Source organism: Camellia sinensis, chromosome 7 (genome assembly GCF_055761805.1).
Source record: "Camellia sinensis isolate YWXY chromosome 7, ASM5576180v1, whole genome shotgun sequence".
Taxonomy (NCBI): Eukaryota; Viridiplantae; Streptophyta; class Magnoliopsida; order Ericales; family Theaceae; genus Camellia; species Camellia sinensis.
In genome coordinates this window covers 66,501,773-66,521,567 of record NC_138967.1, presented here as the reverse complement: position 1 = coordinate 66,521,567, position 19,795 = coordinate 66,501,773, and the positions used below count along the sequence as shown (strand labels likewise).

The following is a 19,795-nucleotide window of genomic DNA, read 5'->3' as shown; positions in this document are numbered from 1 at the left end:
AGGTCTGTTTGGTAATGTTTACGTTTTTAATTTATATTTACAAAAATTTTATAAACTGATTTTTGTTTATTTTTAGAAAAACATAAAGTACAAACGCGTTTGGTAATTGACAAAATGTTTAAAAATATAAAAAAGAGTGAGAAATGGCAAGTGGTGGCAAGTGGCAGCGGAAAACGGTGGTGGAAAGTGGTGATGGTGGGTGGTGGGTAACGGATGGTGGCGGGTGAGTGGTGGTGGTGGTGGTGGTGGTGGTGGGTAGGTGGGTGACAGTGGCGGGTGGCAGGTGGTGGTGGAGGTGGGTGGCGGGTAGGTGGTGGTGGCGGGTAGGTGGCGGTGGTGATGGTAGGTCGGTGGGTGGGTGATGGTGGCGAGTGGTGGGTGGTAGCGAGTGGGTGGTGGTGGTGGCGGGTGGTGGTGGCAGGTGGGTGGCAGATGGCGGGTGGCAGTGGGTGGTAACGGATGGGTGGTGGTGGCGGGTAGGTGGTGGTGGTGGGTGGGTGGGTGACGGTGGTGGGTGGCGGGTGGTGAGTGGCGGATGGCGGGTGGTTGTCGGTGGTGGCGGGTAAGTGGCGGGTGGTGGTGGTGGTGGTGGGTGGGTGGGTGACGGTGACGGGTGGTGGGTGGTAGCGAGTGGGTGGTGGTGGTAGGTGGTGGGTGGTGGGTGGTGGTGATAGGTGGGTGGTGGGTGGGAGTGGCGGATGGGTGGCAGGTGGGTGGTAGTGGTGGGTGGATGGTGGTGGCAGGCGGGTGGTGAGTGGTGGTGGCGGGCGGTGGATGGTAGTGGCGGGTGGGTGGTGGTGGTGACGGCGGCGAGGGGTGGGTGGTGCTGGCGGGTGGCGGGTGGTGGGTGGTGGTGGCAGGTGGGTGGTGGTGGCGGAAGACGGTGGTGGAAAATGGTGGCGGGTGGTGGCTAGTGTTTGGTAGAAAAAAAAAAAAAAACTAAAACTCAAAACGGAAACACGTTTTTTGAGTTTACATTTTTTGGCCAAATTTATAAACTGAGACTACTGATTTATAAATCAAAAATTTACCAAACAAGTTTTTATTTGAGTTTTTAAAATTTTTATAAATATAAACAGAAAATTAAAAATGTAAGTGTTACCAAACAACACCTAAGTGTTTGATGAAAGAGGAAATGCCATGTGGAAATAGAAGCTCCCATGTTGTGCCCTTTCTCCTAAAGCATTCTTCTCCCTTTTTGGATCTGGTTAAGCACAACCACTAATAAACACTTTACTTTTGACATGGTTGATCAAAGATAAGATTTGATCAACTTTAATTTCGGAAAACTTTTGTCCCCATAAGCAATTATAACTAGTGTGTACATTTGATAATATTTTTGAACTCTTTCCTTTGGATTGGATTTATTTATTTATTTATTTTAAATTCTTGTAATGTACCTAGAAAATTTACACACAAAAAACACCTATAAAAAACATTGTGTGATTAAGTATTAATTCAAGTGTGATTCTCATTATATAAAAATTGAATCTCAATCACACATCACTTTTCTTTATTAGTTTTTTAAATAATTGTTTTTGAGTTACTAGTTTTTTATTTTTTACTTGAGAAATAATAAGTAAAAAAAAAAAATTGTAAACATAATGCAAGGGTCAACTTTTTTGGAGCCCTAAATTTTTGAAAGTGTGCTAATGACATATCAATTGCCAAAAGTTGGAGATGTTTTTGATAGTTTCTTTTATTTCAACCAACACAAAAGTCTTAAATGTTTTTATTTCAATCAATCAAAAATAAAAAATGTTAGAAATTTTAAATAAATAATCAGCCACCCTTTCAGTATAAGTGAATGTAGTGCCTTTCAGTATAAGTGAATGTAGTGATTTTTCTAAAGTAGTTCAAGCAGCTTACACAGCTCAATATGAAGGTTTTTCAAAAAAATTCTACTAGAAACATAGTATTAATGAATTATCAAGAGGTCAAAATTGAATTATTTAATACTTTTAGAATTTTGAATGAAAAAATTTATTTAACATCTGATATGCGGAAGTCAAAGCAATGATTAAAATATCAATGCATTATTGCACATTATATTGATAATGATTGGAAATTGAATAAATGAATAATTTCTTTTAAATTAGTTGCACTTCCATACAATGGTTATTCACTTGGGATAACAACAAAAAAATGAATTATCTAGGTGAGCTTTATAAAATAAAATATTTACAATTAGTTTAGATTATGCAATACATTATAATCAAACTATATCTTATCTTAAATTAACTTTACCATTATCTCTTAGAGCATCTCCAACGGTGAATCTTTTTTTTCCATCAAATCTAAGGAAAAAAAAGGCGATTTTCTCAAATTGATACGAGATGCTCCAACGGTTGCATCAAATAGACTGGGGACGTTCGGCTGGTCGATCGGTTAATGGACTGAATGTTTTTTTTTTTCTCCTCCATTTCAGTTTCCATTTCGTTTCCCAAGTACTCTGAACCAGAGCATCATCCACCAAGCAAATAGGGTGTAGAGTATCAAATTTGATTACTCCTGTCTCTCTCGAATCTATTTCTACCCCCATCTACTATCTAATTTATATATATATATATATATATATAGAGGGAGAGAGAGAGGGAGAGAGTTGTTGGTTGCTGCTGATGGCTACCAAAGAGGATGAGAGATTGAAGGAGAGATTGCTCTTGGAAGATGGATTTCCACAGGTACTTTTGACGCTTTGATTCAAATTTCTAGAACAAAACTTACAGATGATGTATTGCAGAACTTATCCTAAAACTTTTGATAGATTTTTTAAATAGATTCAAATTTCAATGGAAGATGGATTTCCAACACTGTTTTGCTTTTTTACTCATTTTATAAATGTATAAGAGCTTTACCAATCTTTTTTTGTTTTTTTTTCTTTTTTGGTCAAATTTGAGTGAAATTTTGATTAAAAGCTTTATATGATATGAAAATTTGGCTCAAATTTGAGTAAAATTTTGGTCAAAAGCTTTACAGCTTTACAAATTTTGGCTCAATTCTGCAGTTGAATTTTCAAGCTTGAGGGTCATCCGAGGGGTCGACCCCAGGGTCGACCGGGAGGTCGACCTCCCAGTGTAAAATCTGTACAAAATTTTGCAAAAATTGGTCATCCGGTTGGTCATCCAGCAGGTCATCCGGTAGGTTATTCGGTAGTGAAAATACAATGGTAATGAATAGTGTTTTGGAGAAAGACCTAGCGCATTCTCATTTTGGTGAAACTTTTGGTGAATTCTCAATTTGATATCCATTTGGTGAAACCGTTGGAGCCATAAAAGTGATAATTTTTCACCAAATTCAAATCTGATGGTGAATTTGGTTCACCGTTGGAGATGGTCTTAGTGGTACTTTATTTGATATTTGTTGTTGTGCCCATATTTTAGATTTGATTGTTAAAGAAGCTATGAGTCAGTATGATGATTCTGTAATAGCAATAAGAAACGCGATTATTACAATTAAAAGTTCTATTAAATGGCTTGATATGCAAAATATTATGTCAATAAGAACAAATGAAATGCAAAAAATTACCTTTTAGAGCTAGAAATTAGGTGAAATTTAACGTATAATATGTTAAATGTAACTTTAAAACAAAGAAGAGCTGTAGATTTATTTTTTCAATTGATGACAATTAGAGGAATTACCTGAACAAGACGATTGGACCCATGAAGCCTTATATACAGATTTTTTTTAAAAAAGTTTTGATCAATAAACAAAAATATTTTCATATATATATACACCTACTTTTATATTTGCTTTACATTAATTAACAAAAATAATGATGGTTTTCACAAATTAGTTTTCAAATGAAATATATTATGACATTACTGTTTCAATGAAAGAAAAATTTAATAAATATGTTGATCCATTACCAAACATTTTTGGTTTAGCTATCGTAATGGATCCTAAGTGTAAAGATATTGGTTTACAAATTTTTTTACAACTTATTTTCGGTAATGAAGATCAATTTGCCTCTATTATTGAAACACTCAAAACAATTATTGTTTGAAGAATATAAGAATTTTGTAGTTGTAATTAGACAACTTGCACAGACTACAACAAGCTCATCTTGTAGTGTAGGATTTGATATTTGATCCCAGATAAAAAATAAAAGAATATCTCAAAATACAAGCACTTATAGTTCTAAGTGACAACGTTATTTGGATCAACCTTGTGTTGATAAAACTGAAGAAGATTTTGATATTTTAGATTGATGGAAACAACTTTAGCATGTATGGCATGTGCTTGCATAGATGACCTGTGATATACTAACCGTTTCTTTTTCTATAATGGCTTCTAAAATAGTTTTTAGTGCAGGTGAACGACTGTTGAGCGATTACCATTGTTGACTCACACTCGAAATGGTTGATACACTAATGATGACAAGAAATTATTTGTATGCAACCGGAAGAAACACAAAATGTTAATGAGAATATAAGGATTTAAGCCGATTTGGATGCTATCACAATGGGCAATCCGAATAAATTGTCCAACTTCGATGATTGATGAATAATTTTTCTTTTTAGTATGTAATTTCATAATATTTTTATTCTTTGAGGTAGAATATAATGCAAATGATTGGTAAATTTGTAGGTGTCAACCTAATTGGAATGTACTTGACCTATAATGATATAATTTCTCTACCATCTATCAAAATTTTGTAATATTTTATTTCATTTTTCAAAATTATTATTTACATTCTATCATTTTTTGTGTCCATTGTATGCTTAAGTTCGTAAAAATAAATAAATAAATCAAGCTTGGGCTTGGGCCCGGCCTAAAGCCCGAGGACCCCTAGGTCAACCCAACTTGAATTTGGTTGGAGCTTGATCAGGTCTGCGCTAGGCCAATTTTACACACCTGATGCTAATAAATAGCTATTGTTAAAAGTTAGAGAGATTATTTTGATGATTTTGAAATAATTTTTCATACCATTTATATTGTGTCATTTGCCCCTTTATTTCTTAAAAACCCACACGAATATAATTTTCACAAAAGTTGGCCAAAGGACTGTACTGACCTGCTGGCAATTGCGGTCCACTCATTTCCTTGAAGTCTGGAATCTACAAAGACAAAAGTATTATTGACTACTTTTGTGGACAAAGAAAAATAATAAGATATAAGAGAAAGAAATTGGTTGTTTGGCCCTACTATTATATTATTAATTATTAATTATTTTTAAATTATACATAATTGTCTCAAGTTTTGTTTAAAAAAAAAAAAAATTAAGTGGAATGTCATCAACGTTTAAAAAATAAAATTAAGTAATTATCCTTCTATAACTAGTGTGAATTTTAATCACTAGCTTGCAAAGAAGAAAAAAAACTAATAATATAAATTATTTGATCACATTATTTGAGAATACATTATTTAAAATTTTAATATCGATTCTATTATAAATGTTTTTAACATACTTTATATTGTCTTACATTTATTGTCTTCTATAACTCAATCAATATTGATTAAAAAAAAAAAAAAAAAAAAAACAAACAAACAAACACTTGTATATATATATATTTATTTATTTATAAATTTTTGTTAGTATTAATGTTCACCCGTCAACATTGAAATCCTCACTCCATTAAATCTGAACCATGTATTATTTTTATGGGAGTTTTTTTTGATAAATACTCTTTTTAAAAGTTTTATTTCATCCAACAGTTTTATTTCATTATGTTTTAGTAGTTCCCATGCATCAAGATATCAATTATCATTATATTCATATTAGTTTGAAATAAATTTTTGTCATTGTGTTGTCAATTACATGATGTGGATATTTACATCATTATATTCACATTAATTTGAAATGAATTTTTGTCATTGTATCGTTAATTACATGATGTGAATATTCATACTAAAACATACGAATGTTTACATTACTATGTTAGATGAGAGAGAATGTTCACCTGTTGTGAATGTTCATGTCACCACAAGTTGTGAATAAGAATGTGTTGTCAATTAAAAATATAATGAACGTTATTTTAATGTATTCTCAATTAAAAATAAGAAGGTTCACATGTTGTGAACGTTTACATCACTATATTGGATGAGAGAGAACTTTTCAGAAAGGTGTTGTGAACGTTCACATTAGGTGAGGGAGAATGTTCACATTATTTTTAATGTGTTATCAATTAAAAATATATTCACATCAGATGAGAGAGAATGTTCACATTATTTTTATTATGCTGTCAATTAAAAATATATTCACATTATATAATAATATAAAATAATAACATCAATATTATTTAATTTGTGTTTGAAATTTCCTATGCCTTGCTCCTTTTCCTTCTCTCTCCTCCCTCAACATTAAATATCAATATTAAATACAAGGAAATAAGAGTCTAAGAAAATAATGTAAATTAAGAAAAATGACTTTATAGAATAAAAATATAAATACATGGGACTAAGTGGGTCGAAAAATTCGTTCATGGACTTTTTGAGTTAGAACACTTCTAAATGAAATTTATGAATAAAAAGTCCTATTTTTATTTTTGTCACTATCTAGAAGTATTGATGTGAGTAGGCCAACTACTCCTCCAATAGCTGAGAGGTAAGGTAGTTGGTCTTCCTTCAACTTGTCAGATACATTATTGTAACCAAACTCTGAATGCATATATGATCATAGCAAGCTAATCATGTGTGTTACATGCATTGAGTGAAGCCAAAAACAGAAAAAGAAAAAGAAAAAAATAGTAAAATATATGGCAGAAGTTGCAGTATGCTCAACAATCAACAATTTGGAGGCATTGTTAGTGCATGATGAACCAAAATTGTTGAGGAAGGTCCGCAGAGAAGTTTCCACTATCAAAGCTGAATTGGAGAGCATAAAATCAATACTCAAAGATGCAGATTGGAGGGCTGAAACAGGAAACGAAAACGCGAAAACTTGGGTGAAACAAGTTCGAGAGTTGGCTCAACAGATTGAGGATGTCTTCGACCAATACACGATTCACTTGTTAGAACGTCGTCAGCGTCGCGGCTTCATCAATTTTCTCAACAAAGTCGCTCGCTCGATCGTTAAACTAAAGCCACAACATGGCATAGCCTCCGAGATTCAAGAAATTAAACAAACCATTGTTGAGATCAAGAAAAAGGCTAGTGGGTATGAATCATCAAACAGTGAAACTGATCAAGATGATCCTCGTGTCGCTTCGCCTTTCGTGGAGGAAGATGAAGTTGTGGGTATTGAATACACCAGAGAAGAATTGGTTGACATGTTGGTAAGTGGAGAGACAAATCGGATGGTGATCTCGCTAGTAGGTATGGGCGGGATTGGAAAGACCACCATTGCTAAGAAAGTTCACGACAATCAAAAAGTGCTTGCGCACTTTGATTGTCGTGCTTGGATCACTGTTTCTCAATCATACAAGATAGAGGAGATTCTCAGAACGATGATAAAGAAGCTATACCAATCAAGAAATGAGTCTCCACCTCCGGGAATCGATGCTATGGACCAAAACTCGCTCATTGACAACGTCAGAGGATATTTACTTCAAAAGAGGTATGAAATTATTTTTGATGATGTTTGGAGAACAGACTTTTGGAGATTCATAAAACATGCTTTACCTAAAACTAGCAAAGGAAGTAGGGTAATTATAACCACGCGCAACAAAGAAGTTGCTAGTTTTTGCAAAGAATCTTCATTTGATTATGTCTATGAGATTCAGTTCCTACCTGAAAACGAGGCTTGGAGACTCTTTTGTATGAAAGCCTTCCAATGGGACTTTGGGGGTGTTTGTCCCTCTGAATTGGAGAAAGTATCTCGCGAAATTGTTAGAAAATGTGAAGGATTACCCCTTGCAATTGTGACAATAGGCGGTCTGTTGTCCACTAAAAATAGGGTTGTATCCGAATGGCAAACATTCTATGACAGCCTTGGCTCTGAGTTAGGAAGGAATCCTAATCTTACAAGCATCAAAAAAATTGTGTTGCTTAGTTACCACAATTTGCCTTACTTCCTCAAACCATGTTTCTTGTACTTGGGTATAATACCCGAGGATTATTCCATCAATTGTGGAAGACTAGTTCGACTTTGGATGGCTGAGGGTTTCATTGAAGAACAAAAAGGCAAAACATTGGAAGAAGTTGCAGAAGAATACTTGATTGAGCTCATCCTCAGAAACTTGGTTCAAGTGTCAAGTACAAAAATTAATGGAAGAGTTAAGAAGTGTCGGGTTCATGATGTAGTGCGTGAGATCATCCTCTCAAAGTCCGAGGAGTTGAGTTTCTGCCATGTTTTAGCAGACGAGGATTCAAGTCTCAATAATCAAAGTCGACGACTATCAATGCATATGAAGAACAGAATGGATAAGGTTCTGGAAAGCACACATATTTCCCGAATTCGTTCTTTTTTTCTTTTTGCAGTGGGAGAGCTGCCAAACAAGTCCTTGTTGGGTGAACTAGCTGCAAATTTCAAGCTTTTAAAAGTACTAGATCTTCAAGATGCTCCTCTAGATCAACTACATGAAGAAGTGGGGAATCTACTTCATTTGCGAAACCTAAGTGTGAAGAATACAGGTGTGAAGACAATTCCAAAGTCTATTGGTAAGCTACAAAACCTGCAGACTTTGAATTTGAGTGAGTCTCTCGTGTTTGAGCTACCAATCGAGATCAATAGGCTCCATAAGTTGCGACACCTTCTAAGCGGTTTTTTAAACTATGATATTGATATAAGTTTGGATAGTGTAAGAGGAGTGAAGATAGAAGGAGAGATAGGGCGTTTAGAACAGTTGCAAAAGTTGTGGGGTGTGGAGGCAAATGAAGAAGAAGAAGAATGGGGCAACCTTGTTTTTAAGGAGCTGGAAAATTTGAGGCAGTTGAGGAAGTTGGGCATTTGCAAAGTGAGAAGAGAAAATGGAAGGGTTCTTTGTGCTGCCATTGAGAAGATGAAACACCTTAGGATTTTGGGGATACGGGCTAAAAGTGAAGACGAGATTATGGATTTACATTCTATTTCTTCACCACCTGAATATCTTCAACGTCTCTACTTGGGGGGATATTTATTGACTTTGCCAGATTGGATCCCAAAACTACAACATCTACTCGCAATACGTCTACACTGGACAGGTTTGACCGCTAATGCAATAAAATCCCTTCAAGTGTTGCCTAATTTACTAAAGCTTGATATCTATCAGGGTTATGATGGAGAGAGATTGCATTTTGAGGTTGGAGGGTTTCAAAAACTTAAGGTGTTATATGTACAAGGCTTGAAGCGATTGAATTCCATGGTAATAGAGGATGGAGCGTTGCCTCTTCTTGAAGAACTATGGATTGGGCCTAGCCCGCAACTGAAGGAGGTACCCTCTGGCTTCCACCACCTCAAAAGACTCGCAGCTCTTTCCTTTTATGATATGCCAATAAAATTCTTAGGTAGAATGCAACCGGACGAAGGAGAAGACTATTGGATTATTCAGCATATACCCGATATCAAGTTCTCGTTCAAGTCTAGAGGATTATACTACAAAACCTATAGTCTTCGAGATTTTCAAGGTTTGCTCCCTAAATTTTCGTGCTATACAATTAATTTTTCGGTTCATGAATAATTTCTCTAAACATGTTTTGATATTATAGATGATACTACAAAACCTATAGTCTCCAATTTAGGGAACATAATTAATTTTTGGATTTGAAACTTGGATGAACTCCAATTCAGGTTCCACAATGCTAAAGACAACAAATTTCTTTTGTCAAGGTTTCCCTCTAAAAACTTTAAAATCTGAGACAATTTTTTTAGTATTTTTAATATGATATGTTTTTTTATTTTTACTTTAGTTCTTTCCATTGTTAATGTTTGTTGCATTTTTTGTCATAGGAAATACAGATGTGCATTGAAGTTGACAGATTCTGGTCTTACTGCCAACACATACGGTTGAAGGAACTTCAATTGCAGGGGATTGGAAAATGCAAAATTGAAATTGTCTGATGAATACCGCTCTGGTTACTGTTGGTTTTTATTTTCATTTGGTTGGTTTTTTACAATGTGAAAAGAGAAAAAAATGGCATCTCCTTCCCTCCCTCCAAAATCAACATGGTTCTTTCTTATGTTTTATTATTATTGTTGTTGTTGAACAAGACAACATGTGTGGATTTCTTTGTTGTAATGTTTTATTAATAACTATGTAATGTTTGATTAGACAAATATAATAAGATCATCCACTCCTTCGTTGTAACATCATTCTAAGTATTTTTTTTGTTTAACAATATCTGTAGTTCACACAAATAATTCATCTAGTTTCAATCGACTTTAGGAGATGCATTGATCAATTGTGAATTTTTATTATAACCAAATTGGTTCTACATTACTTTTCTTTTTTTCTAATTATTTACACAACAGGATTCTAGCTACGTGTCATGACATAATGAGTATACTGTTATCATTCTAGCTAGGTGTCATGGCTTAAGAGTGCAATCTCAGAATTTACTAGGAGGAAAAAAGACTTTTAGCAATATTAAGGTCTCATTTGAGAATATGCTATTTTAGTAATTTTTTGACTTTTTAGCTAAAATATGAGGTAAAAAAAAAACTAGTAGGTTTGGAATGATTTTTTAGTTTTTTACGAAAAGATGTGAAAAAAGTAGAGACAGAGGAAATATTTGACTTTTTGGTATAGGTTATAGATTTTTTAATTTTTTTAGCAATTTTTTGACTTTTACACTAAAACACTCACATACCAAACGAGGCCTAAGAGGACAAGGTAGGTTTTGGAAAGTTAAAATCTGAAGCATGAAAATGCAAATAAAAAGTGCTGTAGTTTGAAAAAGTGAAAAATATGCATCTTGGAAATTTATTTGTAGAAGAGAAATTTGTGTACCATAGGTCATTGTAAAACTTTTTTTAATAACACCTAAAGGGAATAGAGTGAAGTTTTGGAAACACAAGTGGTGTTGAGAAGGGGCTCTTAATAGAGCCTTTCTTGCTATTTTCTTCTTCTTGTTGACAACTAAGAGTCATAGATACGGGCACGCGACACAATAGCTTTTAAAATATACAAGACATGACATCTAGGGAGACACAAAATGCATAGTTCATATAGGTATTATATGTCATTTATATGAATATCTTATTCACTGATAAATACAGAACAACAAAACTCTCAACTCTCGAGATCAAAAGGTGGGATTAATTTGTATAAATCTACTTTGTTTTTCATTTATCATTGTGTGACTGGGTACTTATCTTACAAAAATAAATCATTATTTGTAAGTGATTAATACGCTTGTCCAACTGTTCAAAGTGTGTCCAAATCTTAAAAAATAAACAAATAATACAATACATGTTGGGTAGCAACTGAGTGAGTGTCGAAACTCCACCTTAGGAGTGTTTGTCCTTCTTAGGTTTGATAAAGAAGCCTTGATGGTAGCTCATTTTAGGGGTGTGGGTAGAGATGTCTTTTGAGATGTTGGGCTGAGGAGGAATTTGCAAAAAATGGATTGGGTCTTTCATAGAGATGTGAAGGTATTTTGTGTAGTTGGTGGGGATTGGGGATTGGGGAGGCAGGGTGGGTAAGCAAAGCATAATTCGTGGTGTTTAGCTCCATTATGCTTGACGTGGCTTATTTAGGAGCATTTTACAAGGGGACCTTCACAATAGTAGAATGAACCTACGTAGCATAGATATGGACTTATGGACATGTGAGATACGAAATGCAAACGACATGTGCCAAATATATAATTTTACAAATTTATTATATGTTATATATTTGAATATTATATTTTTGTTCTCATTAAATTATTAACTTTGCGTATGTTACTCTAATGATTTAAATAATTATAATAAATAAATAGGACAGTGTGTGTCCCAGCGTTACTTCCTCCCATGTCCAACGCTCATATGTAACCCCCGAGAGGTGTTCGTACTTCATAGATGCCTCTATATAGACTAAAGGTAGTATTATTATTATTGTTTTGGTTATTTAGCGTGTTTTGCAAAGTTGGTTGTCAAGGAAGGTTATGCCTAAGATAATATTTTGTGAATTTCTTTTACATATAAAAATTTTAGGACTTTTTTTTTGTTTATTTTGTGAGAAATTATCTAATGTTCTCAGAGTAATACTCCATATTAGGTGTATGCGCGGTGTGGTTTGATGCGATTTGACGATAAAATTATAATCAAATCGTAGATAATAGATTGATAACTTTGCTATCAAACTGCGGGTTGAGCAGTTTCAACCTATTAATTGATTAGTGTAATATATATGAAAAATATTATGTAAAATAATCTGTTAAATTTAATAAATTCAGTACCTGAATTTCTGTCATCTCCATCCCCAAACACCTTCTTCCTTTCCTCAAGCAGGATCTGCAACAACCAAATCAACCAAACACATGCCAAATAATATATGTCTATGTATACATATGTATGTATCTATTAGAAAAAGAAAGGGAGATGGAGAGAGAGAGAGAGAGAGAGAGAGAGAGTGACAAGAGTTTAATATTGAGCTAGAGCAAAATCTTACCATTGCAAAATCTTAATATTGAGCTAGAATGACTATGTGGTAGTCATATTCATCTTTATTTGTCATTCATATATAGCAAATCACAAATCAATAGCAAGATCCAATAAAAATATGACAAATCAACTGAATTTGAAACTTACATGCCTTGAAATCAATACAGGGGCGTGTGAGAGAGGTGAAAACAACTGTCAGTGAACTTACACTTGGTTTGGACTGAGTAATTTGGTGAACAATAATGAAAAACAGAAGTTAGGCTTCCATGTAGCTCCTAATAGATGAATTAATTGTTCAATAAATCTTATAATAATTAATGACATTTTTCATCAAACATTATTAAAAAAAAAAGTCACTAATTGTTAATTTTTAGCGATAGTTAAAAAATTGTCACAAAAAATATTATTAATTATAAGTTTTAGTGACAGTTTAAAAAAATGTCACAAAAAACCATCTCTAATTTTTAACTTTCAGCGATAGTTTAAAAAAATTGTCACAGAAAAGTATCACTAATTGTAAGTTTTTGCGACAATTTATAAAAACTGTGACAAAAAAGTACTAATTATCAATTTTTAGTGATAATTTTATTAGAATTTTTTTTAATAAAAAAGTATTAATTGTAAATTTTAGCGACAATTTATTAGGATTTATTAGTATGAAACATGTCCATTAGTTATAAAATATTTATAATATTGAGATTATCTCTTAAAATATAAACGTTTATGTTACTTTCCTACTTTATCTAAACATGATAATGAGAAAATGTAACTATCTTTTTTTTTTTTTTGGAGGAAATTTCATTTTGCCTCCTAAACTATATCCCTCTAATCAATTTCATACCTGAACTTTTGATATTGTCAATTTACCCCCTCTCTTATTTAAATCGTGATTAATTTTCCCCCCGTCGTCATATTTAAATGCAAAAAGTTAAAAAAAATTACAATTTGGTCCCTAATTTCAAATTATAGATCCAAACTCGCAATTTCTATTCTCCTCTCTCACCCAAACTACCCGCTCTCCTCTCTCAACCAAACAATCATCACCACCACACCATTGCAATCATTAGTTGCCGCCGCCACCACACACTCTAGATTCATCATCCTCTTACCCACAAATCATCACCAAATTTCATCACCAACAACATGAAGTGTTCAAGATCTAAAATCTTCAAACCTAGATTAAAAAAATAGTTTTGTTAAAGCATAATATGCAACTTTTCACTAATCCACCTCCACCAAATCCACACATGTTACATGGCTTAAGCAATTACTCAAATTTTACAAAACAATTTCAATATCAGAATGTGTCACTTTTAGAAAATGGCTCTACTAAGTCAAATATTTTAGTTGAATTGGGTTTCTGTTCTTTGTTAGAAATAAATAATGAAAATTTGCTATATATATATATATATCTAGAAGAAAGAAAACAAAAAAAATTGTGCATGCGTGTATACATATGTATCAATTAAATAGATTTGAAAATTAATTGAATTGAATTAGTTTATTTGAATTTATTGAAATTAGTGGGTTTCATCATTATATATGATTGTTTGTGAATCGAAAGATATTTTCTCTTGATGAATTTTCTTAGTTTTTAGGATTGTTGGTGGTTGTACATCGACATGGCAATGGTAATAGTGGTGGTGATGGTTGTTTGGTTGATAGAGGAGAAATGGTGGTTTGGGTGAGAGGAAAAGAGAATGAGTGAATTTGGATCTATAATTTGAAATTTGAGGCCAAAATATAATTTTTTTTAACTTGTTCCATTTAAATGTGATGGCAGAGGACAAATTGATCACAATTTAAATAGACGAATGAATAAATTGACAATATCAAAAGTGTGGCTGTAAAATTGATTAAACGGATATAATTTAGAAGAAAAAAAAATATTTTTTCCACTTAATTGAGATCATAGTCAGTTCTTTTGTTTTCGTACCCTACACTCCAAACGTAGTGTTAGTGACTGTTCACTAACGTGGAGTGAGGAATGGATATTGGGAGTCACTAAAATTACCCCCCCCCCAAAAAAGAAAATAATTTATGGGGACTTACGTGTAGGTCTTAATAAGTGAACTTATTATCCAATAAATTCTATGATAATTAATAGCATTTTTCATTAAACAGTATTAAAAAACGTCACTAATTGTTAATTTTTAGTGACAATATGAAAATTTTATTACAAAAAATGTCACTAATTATAAGTTTTAGTGACAGTTTAAAAAAATCGTCACAAAAAAGTTACTAATTCACAACTTTTAGCGATAATTTGAAAATTTCGTCACAAAAAAGGACACTAATTGTAAGTTTTAGCGACAATTTATAAAAACCATGACAAAAAAAGTCACTAATTGTCATTTTTTGGCGACATATGTAAAAAATCGTTACAAAAAAAATATTTTTAGCGACGATTTTATCAAGACTTATTTTCAATAGGACTTGATGAGAATTAAGTCCAACTATTAAGACCTATTGGTAGTTTACCCAAAATTTATTTCATATCTTAATTCTTTGAACATTCTATTATCAAATTTAAAATTTTCTTTAAACATCCCACTCACCCACCGATTGGGTATTATCTCTGCCACTGCCTATCACCTTCCTCAGCCATCCTCTCTCGTTCTTATCACCCCATATCATTCTATCCTTCTCTTCCATTTCCTTCCTCTCAAACCCTGACCCTCCCCCACCCTTCCCTAGCATTCTTTTTCCTTGTCCAACATGCGAGTAGAGAGAAAAAAGGAAATCTGTGAGCAGTGGGAATGTGTGTGTGTGTGTGTGTGTGAGAGAGAGAGAGAGAGATATGCAATGAGGGAAAGAGAGAAAGACACTCATAACTAGAATGAATAGGTTGTGGAGGGACAAGTGAGTGGCTGGAGGAGCTGAAAAGGGGCCAAGAGTGGCGGCCGACGTTGGGGAGTGATTGGGGTGGTTGTTAAAGGCGATGGCAGCAACTGGAATAAGAGTTGACGGTGCCAAATATTGGTGTAGAATTTTAAGGTTGTCTTTTTCTTAATTTGGCATATGTTTGTGTTTTGTCGATTATAGCAAGCTGCCTTATAAATTTATAAATTATTTAATTGGACTTCATGCATCTTCAATCCATTTAAATGAGGGGTATTATTGACACCATAATTTAATTTTTCTATGGATTGTGGCGGTTGACTGGGGACAAATATAATTTAATTGATTGTGACTTATTAATTATGGTTTGTTTTTTTTTTTTTTGAATAATGAACTTGGCCACATTTATTACTATTATTATTAGTATAATTTTGATCATTATTATTAGGGAAAATTTCATTTTACCTCCTGTGGTTTGAGTCATGTGCGGTTTACCCCCTAACATTTGAAAATGACTACATAACTCCATGTGATTTGTGGACTAAAACGCACAATTAACTTATCCGTTCAAGATAACACATTGTGAGAGTCACGAGCTTGTAGAGAGAGTAACTCTATTTTTAAAATGAAAATGTCCTTGGCACAAATTTATAAATAATGCCATTCAATTATTTCTCTCTACTCATTTCATCCCGGCCATTAGCACCTCATCTTCTATTCCTTTTTTATCTTCTCCTTTTCTTTTTTCTAGCTTCCCCCATAAACAAACCACTCTCACTGCATAATCACTTCACCAACCCATATACATTGCACCCTTGTTGAGAAGTTGGTAGAATGCAGGAGGGGTTACCCATGAACGAAAAAAAAAAAAAAAAAATTATATGAAAACCACTAAATTCTAATTCATAAATTTGAGCCCTAGTGCTCACACTTTAATTGAATTACACTTTAGCCCCAATTCAAGTACTCATGTATATATATGTAAAGTTGTACCTTTTTCTCATCAAATCTTTTTGTACACAAAATCTACACATACACACACACACACACACACATATATATATGAATTTGTACATAAAATAAAAAGAAAAATCCCCTCAAAACCTCATGCACATGACTGGCCACCCTAGGAGGAATTCCTTCTTGTATATTTTTTGGACACATGGATGCTTGATTTCATGAAGGAATTTGACTAAATCCCTAAATCATGGAGAAGTGTATGTACTAGTTTTCAATCTAGTTCTATTTTGACCAAACTAAAACTAAATTATATGTTAAACCATAATTAACCTCCTTAATCACACTACAAGAATTTACACATTTGCCGACCACTTTTGCTGACCAAAAAAATTTTGGTCGCAAAAAAATGACATTTGCCGACAAAAATATTAATTAGTCGCGAATGATCATTATTTTTGGCGACCAAAATGAGTTGGTCGCAGAAGGTCATATTTTGGCGACCAAAAAATGAGTTGGTCGTTGAAAGTGGTATGGTTTTGGCGACCAACTACAAATTTGGTCGTGGAAGGTCACATTTTGGCGACCAAAAAATTAGTTGGTCGCAGAAGATCAAAAATAAGTTGGTTGTGGAATTGGCGACCAAAATTTTGGTCGCGAAAAATTTATTTTTAGCGACAAAAAATATTTTAGTCTCCGTATATTGAGTTTTAGCTACTAAAACAATGTAGTCGCTGAATGGAAAATAAAAAATTATTTTTTATCTTTTGGCGACCAAAATTTTGGTCGCTAAAAAACTTATTTTTGGCGACAAAAAATATTTTAGTCGCTGTATATTGAGTTTTGGCTACTAAAACAATGTAGTCGCCAAATGAAAAATAAAAAATTATTCTTTATCTTTGGCGACCAAAAACTTATTTTCAGCAACCGAATACAAAATATTTTTCTTGTTTAAAAATAAAATAAAATATGTATTTGTGCTTTTCAACTAGGCAAAGACTAATCCAATCAAATGATTTAGACTTAAAATCATTCAGGCAGTTGGATTATTGGAAACATGAAAAAAATTTCCGCCAAAACATAAATTTTGAAATTGAAATTTCAAACTTAAAAGTCGGCATGTGGATGAGCGCGGGACTCCACTTGCAGGTCTTCAAACTGAAATTGAAATTTTGCAAAACCACCACCACCACCAATCCATCTTCAAATCTCCATCCTCCTTACTTACAGGTCCTCTCATTCTCTCTCTCTCTCTCTCTCTCTCTCTCTCTACTTTTAGTTCTTGTGGATCTACAGTGAAAACATTTTTTAAATTTTTTTGTTGTTGTTTGATGCAGATGATAAACGAAGCAATATTGTCATTGAAGGATCGCACAGGTTCGAGCCAGCCAGCGATCGCGAAATTCATGGAAGAAAAGTACAGCTCTCTGCTTCCCCCAAATTTCAAGAAAATGTTGTCGATTCAGTTGAAGAAGTTGGTGTAATTGGAGAAACTAGTCAAAATAAAAAACTCGTACGAGGTGTCTGCATCCGAGAACGTGAAATTGGTTGCTGCTGCTGCTGCTTCTATCAAAGAATTCGAGAAAACAGACAAAGCGTTGTGAAAGAACAGAGAGAAGACGACAAGGCTAAGCCAAGTCAAAACTCCAGAGGCTCTGAAGAAGAAGAAGACAGTTTTGACCCCTGCGAAGAGGAACTCATCCAAGTCGGTCAAGGTTAGGGCTTGATGACGATGATGTTTAATGGTGATTTCAAGTTATACATATGTAGTAGGAATATGGAATGTAGTAATAGTAATCTGATTTAACAGCTCTCCCTAGAGAACTTGGAGAGCAAGAGCAGAGGTTTTTTCAAGCAAGTTATTAAGCAGTCTATTCATCTAGGGGTTTGAATTTTCCAGTTACTAAACAGTCTATTCTTCTAGGGATTTGAATTTTCAAGTTCATATTGGTTGATTATTTAGAAGTTTTGTGTTAGATTGATAAGATCTTGTCAAATAGACAATGTCTTCTACTTTCAAGTTCATATTGGTTGACACTATGGAATCTACTTTTTGCTTTGTTGAATTGTCACATTTGGGCTTTTGAAGTGGTATTATTATAAATTAGAAGTTATGAACTTAGTTGGGGATGTAGGAAATGGTATTATTGGTTTCACGTGTTCATGTGGATGCCTTGTTGTGGGCATTTACATTTTATGATTACTTGAAGGGATCTTAGAATGGTACTGGCAACTATCATGGTGAAGAGCTAATATTCATTGTTTCCAAGCAAATTTTTTCGGTACTGAATGGATTGGATTAACTTGTCTGAGCAAGTCTTCCCAACATGGGTAATTAAAGTTCAATAGACTTGAGTTTAACAACTGACCAGGCTAGTGAGAATCATTTAAGGATTAAATAAGAATCTTCAATTATTTGCAGGTCAGGTCTTGAGTTTGGTACTAATTTGGGTTCTCATGCTCAAAAGTACCTCAAATATATATATATATATATATATTTCATGACATTTTCTATTGAGGCATACAAATATATTGCATAAAGATAGCATAATTGTTAGATAGTATAATTTTTTGTTATTGTAAATGAGGTGTTATAATGGAGCACCATGGAATCCCCTTGCTTCCTTTTCTGCTTACTGTCTACTTATTATATGTCCCAAGTGGCATAAAGAAGCCAATCAGTTTATCTCAGAAACATTGGCGATTGAATGTTTATTGGATAGAATGGAATACCCTTGCTTCCTTTTCTGCTTAATATCAGATTGAAGTTTTATAAACAAAAACTGATTGTTCTCCAAAAAAAAAAAAAAAAAAAAAAACGATTTGGCGACTAAAAAATTAGTCGGCAAATTCTATACTTTTGCGACTAAAATCATTGGTCGGTAATTTCTTACTTTTTGGCGACTAAATTGTTAGTCGGCAATTCCTCGACTTTTGGCGACTAATCTGTTTGGTCACGAAATGTGACAATTGGCGACTAAGATATTTGGTCGGAAAAATATCACTTTTCGCGACCAAAGTGATTTAGCGACAAAATAGATTAGTCGCAGTAATTAAATATTTAGCGACCAAAAATTTAGTCGGCAAATCCAATTTTTCCCGACCAACCAAAATTTTGGTCGCGAATGACTTTTGCCGACCCTCAATTGGCGACCAAAGTAGCGACAAAAAAAATTGGTCGCGGATAACTTTTGCCGACTAAAAATGGACTTTTAGCGACCAATTTTTTGGTCGGCAAAAGTGTTAATTCTTGTAGTGTCAACCTCCATTTCATTCCATTCCATTCCATTCCAATCAAATACAAATTCTTTCCATCCAATTCCAACCAAGGGCATTTTAGACTTTTCACCATAATTTTTCTATAAATAGAACCTCTCCCCTAGAATTTTTGCACATCACACACACACACACATAATTCGACTAGAGAGAGGGAGAAAATAGAAAGAGTGAGCTTTTGGGGGGAGAAGGAAGAAAAAGAGAGAAAGCTTGCACAACACTAATCCTAGGCAAACAAGTAAGCCGCAACACAACCTATTCTTTTCTTTACTCTTCCAA

General features: G+C 33.8%; 1 protein-coding gene and 1 long non-coding RNA gene across 3 annotated transcripts; both read left to right on the top strand.

Annotated features, from left to right (window-relative positions):
* The first annotated feature begins 6,517 nt into the window (after window positions 1-6,517).
* Window positions 6,518-10,163, top strand: LOC114256981 (disease resistance protein RPM1). 2 transcript variants are annotated; one of them, XM_028196834.2, is made up of 2 exons: window positions 6,518-9,483; window positions 9,815-10,163. In XM_028196834.2, the coding sequence occupies exons 1-2, from the start codon at window positions 6,696-6,698 to the stop codon at window positions 9,823-9,825; spliced, it is 2,799 nt and encodes a 932-aa protein (XP_028052635.2). In that variant the 5' UTR covers window positions 6,518-6,695; the 3' UTR covers window positions 9,826-10,163. The 2 variants fall into 2 exon arrangements, with proteins under 2 accessions (XP_028052635.2, XP_028052572.2); XM_028196771.2 differs by having other exon boundaries at window positions 9,806-10,163.
* Window positions 10,164-17,313: 7,150 nt separating this feature from the next.
* On the top strand, window positions 17,314-18,306 carry LOC145794679 (uncharacterized). The gene is made up of 2 exons (XR_014334608.1): window positions 17,314-17,470; window positions 17,578-18,306. It is a non-coding gene; the product is annotated as an uncharacterized LOC145794679 (long non-coding RNA).
* Window positions 18,307-19,795: the final 1,489 nt, after the last annotated feature.